This window comes from Culex pipiens, chromosome 2, assembly GCF_016801865.2.
Source record: "Culex pipiens pallens isolate TS chromosome 2, TS_CPP_V2, whole genome shotgun sequence".
Lineage (NCBI taxonomy): Eukaryota > Metazoa > Arthropoda > Insecta > Diptera > Culicidae > Culex > Culex pipiens.
In genome coordinates, this window is record NC_068938.1 from 128,531,120 (window position 1) to 128,541,060 (window position 9,941).

A 9,941-nucleotide genomic window follows, 5' to 3' on the forward strand; every position below is an offset into this window, starting at 1 on the left:
CGATTGTTCTGATCTGGCCGTCCTCGATGTCCGTGGGGCAGCAGGTTACCGCTGGGTGTCGGTGCCGCCGTTGGAATGTTACTCCCCGTGACGTGAGTCCCGGTGCTAGCAGTAAGAAAAGAAAGTGGCGTGGCCGAAATGCACTCGTTGATGCTCCAGTCTTTGTGGCCGGCACCGCGGCAGCTATGTCGGCGGCGGGGTCACCCGGATAGAGGCGCTGAGACCGGTGCAGCGTGCTCGGGTCGTCGATCTGGCTGATTTCCCGCGTCGCGCAGCGAGCTGTTTCGTCCTGGAGGTTGACCGCCGATCTTCACCTAGAGAATCGACTTGAGCGGAGTGGCCTCCACTAGAAGACCGTCCGACTGGAACAAGTCCCCAGAATCTCCGCCAGCAGTCGGATCTGTGAAGGTGTTCGCCGAACTCACGCTGCAATTGCGAGCCGTAGACTGCGAATGAGAAAATATATCAAAAATTCTTAAAAAGTTCTCTTAAATTATCCAATTTTTTTAAATTTTATTCTCAAAAATTCTGAAAAATCTCAAAAATTCTCAAAAAGTCTCAAAATTTCAAAAATTCCCAAAAATTCTCAAAAAACTTCAAAAATTCTCAAAAATTCTCAAAAATTCTCAAAAATTCTCAAAAATACTCAAAAATTCTCAAAAATTCTCGAAAATCTAAAAACTTCTCAAACTTCTCAAAGATTCTCAAAAATTCTCAAAAGTTCTCAAAAATTCTCAAAAATTCACAAAAATTCTCGAAAAATCTAAAAAAAATTCAAAAATTCTCAAAAATTCTCAAAATTTTTCAAAAATTCTCAAAAATTTTCAAAAATTCTCAAAAACTCTCAAAAATTGTGATTTTTTTTCAAAAATTCTCAAAAATTCTTAAAAATTCTCAAAAATTTTCGAAAATTCTCAAAAATTATCAAAACTTTTCGAAAAATCTCAAAAAATCTCAAAAAGTTCTCTAAAAATATCTAATTTTATATAAAATTTTCAAAAATTCTTAGAAATTTTCAAAAATTGTTAAAAATTCTCATTTTTTTTCAAAAATTCTCAAAAATTTTCTAAAATTCTTAAAAATTCTAAATTTTTTAAAAATTCTGAAAAAAAAATCTCAAAATATTTCAAATATTCTCAAAAAATCACTAAAATTCTTTAAAATTCTCAAAACTTTTTCGAATTTCTCAAAATTTCTAAAAAATCTCAAATTCTAAATTTCTAGAAAATTTAGACATTTTAGAAATTTCAGAAATTTCAGAAATTTAAAAAATTTTAATTTAAAAAAAATTTAAATTTTTATAATTTTTAAAAATAAAAAAAACTTACAAAAATTCTCAAAATTTTTCAAAATATATCAAAAATTCTTGAAAAGTTATCTTGAATTATCCATTTTTTTTAGTTTAATTCTCAAAAATTCTCAAAAATACTCAAAAATTCCCAAAAATTCTCAAAAAATTTCAAAAATTCTCAAAAATTCTCAAAAATTCTCAAAAATACCCGAAAATTTTCAAAAATTCTCAAAAAATTTCAAAAATTGTCAAAAATTTTCAAAAATTCTCGAAAATTCTTAAAAATTCTCAAAAAATCTCGAAAATTCTCAAAAATTCTCAAAACTTTTCGAAAATTCTCAAAAAATCTCAAAAAGTTCTCTAAAATTATCTAATTTTTTATTAAACTTTCAAAAATTCTTAGAAATTTTCAAAAATTGTAAAAATTCTCATTTTTTTCAAAAATTCTCTAAAATTTTCTAAAATTCTTGAAAATTCTAAAAATTCCAAAAAATCTCAAAATATTTCAAATATTCTAAAATATTCTTAAAAAAATCACAAAAATTCTTTAAAATTCTCAAAACTTTTTCGAATTTCTCAAAAATTCTAAAATTCTGAATTTCTAGAAATTTTAAAATTTCAAGAAATTTTAGACATTTTAGGAATTTCAGAAATTTTACAAATTTTAGAAATTTTAGAAATTATAGAAATTTTAGAAATTTTAGAAATTTTAGAAATTTTAGAAATTTTAGAAATTTTAGAAATTTTAGAAATTTTAGAAATTTTAGAAATTTTAGAAATTTTAGAAATTTTAGAAATTTTATAAATTTTAGAAATTTTAGAAATTTTAGAAATTTTAGAAATTTTAGAAATTTTAGAAATTTTAGAAATTTTAGAAATTTTAGAAATTTTAGAAATTTTAGAAATTTTAGAAATTTTAGAAATTTTAGAAATTTTAGAAATTTTAGAAATTTTAGAAATTTTAGAAATTTTAGAAATTTTAGAAATTTTAGAAATTTTAGAAATTTTAGAAATTTTAGAAGTTTTAGAAATTTTAGAAATTTTAGAAATTTTAAATTTTAAATCTTTTATTATTTAATTTAATCATTTAATTTTAAATTTTAAATCTTTTATCATCGCCATTTTGACCGCTATCTTGAAAAGTCACTTTGAAGTTGTTTAGTGGTCATACCTGAAATAGAACATCAAAAATAAGACAAAGAGGTAAAATCGTGATTCGATTTTCCGAAAATTCGATAAACCGATGTGATTTTTTTCCAAGGCCAAATAATAGAGTTTGTACTGTATCTAACATTTCTTAAATTAAAAAAAAATCTTTCATTTGTTTAAATTTTCTTTGATTTTCCAAGCTTTTTAAATCACGGCGTTTATATATTTAGCTTAATTTTTAATAATTTTTATAATTTTACAAAATGAGGAAAGTTTTAATTATTTAGCACTTGCCTTATTATTACATAATAATTTTTTTTTTATTTTAGATTGCACCCAAAAACGACTGTGAATGCAAAAAAAACTTATAAATGCGCACGTGGTTCGTTTTGTGAAACTGTACAGGAAGCCACCTTTTCCGAAAATAATCGTCAATCGGATACGTTGTTGTTTTTCCCACGCAATACCATTAATGTCCTCCTCGCAGATTTCGAACAGCTTCTGGTCTACTTCCGGAAGGGGATCGGCGGATTCTTCCCGTTGTGGCCGATTTCGCTCCGAGCCGAGCTCGAAAAGTAACTGCTCTCATCATCATCGTCGGGGCAACCGGGTAATGTTGAGCAGCCAGCTTGGTTCGGCGGAGCGGATTTTCTTCAATGGCAGATTTGGTGGCCTGAAGAATGGCCGGAAAAGGAAAGCTGCAAATAAAATGGGTTTCAGTGAAAACAAGTTTTAAAGACTCATGCAACGGAATCAGCCCGACTGAGCCAAAGTCGGTTCCGACTTTTCGAAAAACGTAAGCAGCTGCTGCGTGATCATTTTTTCTTGGTTCTGGCCAAATCAATTATATTCAGCAGCTTACCTTGTTGTACTCATGGCGATTGTCCTTCTCCAAGTACCGCAGAAATACGTCGGCTGCCATTACTGCCGTGGTCGCGACGGCCCTCAAGGAGCAAACGGAACGTCGGATGATCAGAACTCCCGGCGGATGAGCAAACTGCAGGGTACCGAGGATTGACCGGATCCAGTCACGAAGTTGGATGAGGCCGTGACTAACAGACTGGGTCGGGAACAGATTTTGACGAACCGAAATCGCGGCGGACAAGTCGAAAAAAAAAACAACAAAAACTTCAACGCGAGACCAACTTTTGTTTTGTTGTTTTCCTTCTTCGCGGCTGATTCTGACAGTTCGTAACGCATTGGCTGCGGCATGCTACACTCTCAAATAAGCCGGCAACAAAGCGCTTTCGATTTTGGAAGCAATTTCTTTCGTTATCGAAAACATTTTCTCCAGAATCGGCAACATTCGCGATGAATTCGCAAACGATCAATGTTTTTGGATTCATCGCATTATTTTTTCGGATCCGCAGCCCGGATTTTGTTCCGTGTAGACGCCCGATTTGATGGCGTACTCAGAATTCCGAAAAAACGTATTTTTCATCGAAAAAAACACTAAAAAAGTTTTAAAAATTCTCCCATTTTCCGTTACTCGACTGTAAAAAATTTTGGAACATGTCATTTTATGGGAAATTTAATGTACTTTTCGAATCTACATTGTCCCAGAAGGGTCATTTTTTCATTTAGAACAAAATTTTTCATTTTAAAATTTCGTGTTTTTTCTAACTTTGCAGGGTTATTTTTTAGAGTGTAACAATGTTCTACAAAGTTGTAGAGCAGACAATTACAAAATTTTTGATATATACATAAGGGGTTTGCTTATAAACATCACAAGTTATCACGATTTTACGAAAAAAAGTTTTAAAAAAGTTGGTCGTCATCGATCATGGCCGTTCATGGTCACCCGCGACAGACACGGACGACGAAACAAAGAGAAACGCAAAAAGTAACTTTTTCAAAACTTTTTTTCGTAAAATCGCGATAACTTGTGATGTTTATAAGCAAACCCCTTATGTCTATATATCAAAATTTTTGTAATTGTCTGCTCTACAACTTTATACAACATTGTTACACTCTAAAAAACAACCCTGCAAAGTTAGAAAAAACACGAAATTTTAAAATAAAAAATTTTGTTCTAAATGAAAAAATGACCCTTCTGGGACAATGTAGATTCGAAAAGTACATTAAATTTCCCATAAAATGACATGTTCCAAAATTTTTGACAGTCGAGTAACGGAAAATGGGAGAATTTTTAAAACTTTTTTAGAGTTTTTTTCGATGAAAAATACGTTTTTTCGGAATTCTGAGTACGCCATCAAATCGGGCGTCTAATTTTACATAAAAGTCCCTTTGACACCAAATTTCTATCTCATCACCGTTTCAGGCTGCAAATTATTGAAAAACACCTCTTTTTTCGCATGTTCAAAAATGGAAGGGGTCGTACCGCCCCTCCGTCACGAGATATCAAAAAACGGACCTCGAATTCGTGATCAGGGACAAAAGTTACCCCTTAGGACAAAGTTTCACGCAAATCGAAGAGGGGTCGGGGCAACTTTTCCCGATTTCGTGTGAGTTGGTAGAGAATTACCCATATATACTATAGGACACACGCGCGAGACAGGATTTTAATTATTCCGAATGAGAGGACTTTTTACTTGACGCGACTTTTTCTCCCCCACACATGTTGGCTGTTCTGCTCCTCTTTCGGAGAACGAAGGAAGAAGCTTCCGCCAAATCGAGTGCTGATCCTTTCCGCTGCTGGCTTGCTGAAGTGTGGGTTTTACGCGGGAGGAAGAGCAAGCGAAAGAAGAAACTTTTGTACCACCCAAGCGGAGCAGTTCGGTTCTGGTGGCGGGATCCAGCTTCCGGTGCGCCGCGTGGCAATGTGGCGTGGCTCTAAAAGTTAGAGAGAGGTGGCGAAATGTGTGAGAATTTGACATGTGGCTTACTTTTTGGCGAGTTTTTTTTTCGCACATATTTGAATCCATGGACAGACAAATAAGTTTAGCTTTGAAAGTCAAATGCTTTGTGAAATGCTTACAAATATATGATAGTGAAAGTTGTCTCATTTTGAGGTCATGTTGGAAAATTTTTAGGTGCTCACTTCTTAAATTATAAATAATGATGTTAGGAACAATATTTTCTTTCACAAGAAACAATATTTGAATACATTCTCGCACTCCCTCTTCGTTTTTCTGAAAAAGATTTCAAATTGCTCTTCCAAAAACCGCAAATAACATTCAAAAATATAGCTTTTTCACTGTTATCATACTATAAGATTCCAGATTCGGGTTACACAGCCAAAATTACCAAAAATGTATTTTCTACATATAGCAGTTTAAGTAAAAAAAGTCGACTTTTCTCGTTTTTGCGTGCGACTCTTCGAAAAAAACCCAGATTATATTTTCAAAAAATCATACCTCGGAATTCTGGCAATCATCCTCACTCATTTTTCAGTATGTTACGTAAAATTTCCCGAGGAATCCGATAAACTATTTTCAGACAAAGTCTATTTGTCTATGCTATTTGCCAATAGTATTTGGCCCAGACACCGTCAAAACATATTTGGTGAAGTTTTATGGTAGCATATGATTGCTCATAAGTTTAATGTTGGCATTCACAGCAACCAGTTAGCATGGGTTGATTTAAAGGTTCTAAGAAGGTTTTATGCTTGGACATAAAACCTGGTGCCATAAAATCCAAATGGCTTTCAATAAGATTTTATGTAAGCTTTAAGAGAGTCTTGTCATGCCAAACGGTTGCATGCTTCTTTAAAACCAAGGGTGTGGTAACTGTCAAGTGTCATTAGGCATGCAAAAACCTTACTTAAAACCATTAGCTCCTAGAAAAGCATTTGATTCGGCCAAATAAAAAAAAAATCAAAAAATAATTATTCGCTCTACAGCATTGCACAGTGGGCGGAATCCCACCTCTAATCCCATTAAATTGAAGCCGCTGTTTTTTTCTTCTGAAAAATAGTTTTTCTTATGTAAAAAAATCTCAGGAATCGATTGGCGCATAGCAAACCCACCGGAAATGACGGGAAAGGGTCCATTTTGCCCCATTTGTCCTAAAAATTTTAATTTTCTTGATTTTCACTCTACAAGTTAACCATATTAACATTTATAGGATATCTTTATACCTATTTTGATGTAAAATTAGCAGGAGAATCAAATGGTGACATTTTCGAACCATTTGGAGTGACCCATTTTGCCCTATGGGCCCTTTTTCCGAATTTCGGTAATTTTACTCCTTTTATAGCATTTAGCGTAGGAATTTCGTTAACTTATTTCTACTATGCGTGCAAAATCGGCACAAGAATCAAATAATGCTTATTTATGATCATTCATAATAACCCGTTTTACCCCATGGGCCATTTTTCCATTTTTTCCTAATTAAATTCATTTGCGTATAATTTTAATAAACTAATCACTGTTATTTGTACAAAATGGCCATAAGAACTCAAAGACACTATTTTGGAATCATTTGAAACTTCCTATTTTACCCCATGCTCCCTCTTTAAAATATGTCATATGATTTGAATTGTTTGTCGAAGCAATTTGCAAAATATGGTGATGGAGATTAATTACTTTGTAATGCGTAAGATGACCAAGTGAAATAAATATTTATATTTTGGAATTGTTTGAAATAGACCACTTTACCCTATTAGCCCTCTCATCATGCTTAGGCAATTTAGTTCCCTTTAGAAGCTTTTTGAATACAATACTTATTGAATAATGACAATTATCTGTGTTTTATGGACAGAAGAATTGAACATAGGAATTTTAAGATTACTTTTCCTGCTCGTTCCCAATGTAAACATCAACAGCCTGACCAGAATAAACAGTTTGTAACTGATTGATCTGGCTGAAAAATTGATAAGGCCTTTTCAATTTTTTTTTTTTTTGAAGTTTATGTCCCTCGACATTTGAATTAAAAAAGTGTTTAAAATGCATTTTCTATCTGCCCTGTTGTTTTGCAATCATTAGTTTTCAAAATATCTATGTATTGACGATTTTTTTGGTCCGAGAAAAAAATTGCGATACTACTCTTCTCTTCTTTATGTAATTTTGAAGTTTTTCGAAAAAATGCGTTTTTTACAGATTCTGCTGTTTGATGTCAATCTTATTACGAATCCGATCCGATCCCGTTAAGCCTAGCAAAACTCCTGCTTCCGTGAACGAACATTATTGAATGATCGGTGCAGAAAAAGCAGGTGGTGCTGGACATATTGTTTCAACAGCAGCACCGGAATCAACCCTATAACGAACCTGAGGACAGCAAGCTTACGCAGCTTTTAGCGTATCTCTTCTTTTCGCTATACCTATCATGCTTTTTATGAGATTTTTGTGTTCATATTCAAATTTTCAGTTATCAAATAAAACAGGTGTATGCACGCTATTTACTTATTGATGTTTGTTTTTTAAGACTTGGTTACAAAGACCCGTCTGGGTCACATCTAAGTTCGTTTCTTCAGAAGAAAGATCGACTTGTACAAACGCTGCAAGCGCCGATGTCTTCCGAGTTCTCCTGTTCCAGATTCGGCGCAATTGTGTTGTCGCTGGTACACTCCTTCCGGTGATGAGCCGCTTAGCCCTGTAGCTCAGCTACATGCTTCCTTCAGATCGTCCAGCGTGATCGCCATCTGGGTTTAATACTGCTTCAACGACACATACCAAATGTTTGCCTCCTAGTCCGCCTTGCTGCTTCTTTACATCGTGCACCTTGTGCTGCAGTTCAACCCGACTCTGCTCGAGGGCCAGCATTGCCGCACGCAGAAGCTTCTGCAAAACAGTAGAGACATCAACGACAAGCTCGTCAAACAGATCCCCTCCTTGCCTTACCGAGATGGTCTCCTGCTGTTGCTGGCACCAAAACAACAGGTTCCAGATGATGATCAGGATGAAGATGCTTAGACCCACGAATAAACGGCTGCAGCTAGCTCGAGCAACCAGCCGGGGTAGGGTGATTTTCATCTGGCTACGCCCCGGAAACAGCTTTCGAGCCCCAGTTAAACTCGGCTACATCGGTGCCGCGCTGATCATTGCCGGAGTGGACAGCACAAGATCGTACATTTACTGGATTTATGCGGTTGGATGCTCAAGCGGCCGTATGTGATGATGGGTCCGAGAAATTTGACCGCCATTTCCGTGTTTGAGTCCCGCTGGAAGCCAAACATGGAAGAGGAGGAGGGCAAGAAGCTGGTCTGGAATGCAATCACGGCAGGTGTGCTTAACTAGTTATCCAAAATATATCGCAACGGTAAGGTTGAACTTTTGGAAAAACAGCTGAATAAGGTTAGTTTGCATGATTTTCCCTTATTAACAAAAAAACTCGATTTGACAGTTTATTTTGCAAAGAGGTGAAAATATTTGACAGCAGAAACTGTCACCAAAAAAGTAACGCCTAAAGTCTCCACTGAACAAAAATTTGTAACGCTTGACTGCTGAGATTATGCTGAAGGGCTGTGTACCTGTGTACCGCGTTACGGGGTCAAAAATAAATCGCCAGTGTACCCTCTCATTTCCCTTCTCTCTGGTTATAAGAAGCACAGTGACTATCAAAGTCACCTTGTATTTTTAAATAACAATTTTAAACGAAACTATTTTTTAAAGCTCCATTGAAATTTTTAAGACTTAATGGACATCACGCCAAGGCTGCAGAAGTTTATAATTACAAATCAATGTACCTATAAAAATGTTCGTGGTAAGAACGTTTAAGGGGTCCTTTTCAAATATCTGTGACCTTGAAAATATTTTACCTAGGAATTTTTGGAATTATTTGAATTTTTGATTTTTTATAAATTTAAAAGGAGGCGCGCGATACTTCTTGCATCTTCACCTAAAACGAAGCTTTATGAATGGTCGAGCGCCCCCATGAAAATATATGAAAAAAACTTAGAATGGGATAAAAAAAAAATCCACAGGATAAATATTTTCTAGGTCACGGATATTTTTTTATCTTGAAATCCTGTCCTATCCTTAAACTTTGAGATTTGTTCAACGATAATTTGCAACAATATCAAAATAATTTTTCAAGCCGAGTGAGTACAGAAATTAACAGTGCGAGGAAAAAGCTACCGCACATCTGGCGCGCCGGGGAATCGAACCCCGCTCTTTCGCATACCGACTTTTTCTCTTAGCTTTTGCAAATTACTGTCAAAAATGGATTTTTTTAAAACCTTAATATCTTTTTGCAACAGCCTCCAACACCCATACTCCCATAGGTCAAAAGATAGGTAATAACATGGACTATAAGCCTACGATGTTAACTTTTTGGCCAATCGCAGTTTTTCTCATAGTTTTTCGATTTTTCTAGAACAAACATTTTACAACGTTAGTTTTTGCCCTGTAGGCCGCCATAGCGGCACTTTTTGGTCTCAATTTTGTCATATTCAGAATCCTCGGACAATTTCAGGTAAGTTAGAAGTATTGGAGTTGTAAATTTGATTGGAGGCTGTTGCAAAAAGATATTAAGGTTTTAAAAAAATCCATTTTTGACAGTAATTTGCAAAAGCTAAGAGAAAAAGTAGAACCAATCCTGGATGTCTATGGCACATTTTGAAGTGCTTCAAAAGACCTTTCGAATGCATCAAAGAGAGTTG

General features: G+C 34.8%; 1 protein-coding gene across 1 annotated transcript; it reads right to left on the reverse strand.

Annotated features, from left to right (window-relative positions):
* Window positions 1–2,644: 2,644 nt before the first annotated feature.
* On the reverse strand, window positions 2,645–7,982 carry LOC120428722 (uncharacterized). The gene is made up of 3 exons (XM_039593795.2): window positions 7,949–7,982; window positions 3,303–3,568; window positions 2,645–3,138 (listed from the first exon to the last, which is right to left on the reverse strand). The coding sequence occupies exons 1-3, from the start codon at window positions 7,980–7,982 to the stop codon at window positions 3,094–3,096; spliced, it is 345 nt and encodes a 114-aa protein (XP_039449729.1). The 3' UTR covers window positions 2,645–3,093.
* Between the last annotated feature and the right edge of the window lie 1,959 nt (window positions 7,983–9,941).

Bases quoted from the DNA above. Each gene is read 5' to 3' on its own strand.
- LOC120428722 (XM_039593795.2), bottom strand. From the start codon at position 7,982: ATGGCGATCACGCTGGACGATCTGAAGGAAGCAT. The intron at 3,569-7,948 runs GTAGCTGAGCTA...CTCGCGTTGAAG, and splicing joins GGACGATCTGAAGGAAGCAT to TTTTTGTTGTTTTTTTTTTC. The intron at 3,139-3,302 runs GTAAGCTGCTGA...TTTTATTTGCAG, and splicing joins ATCGCCATGAGTACAACAAG to CTTTCCTTTTCCGGCCATTC.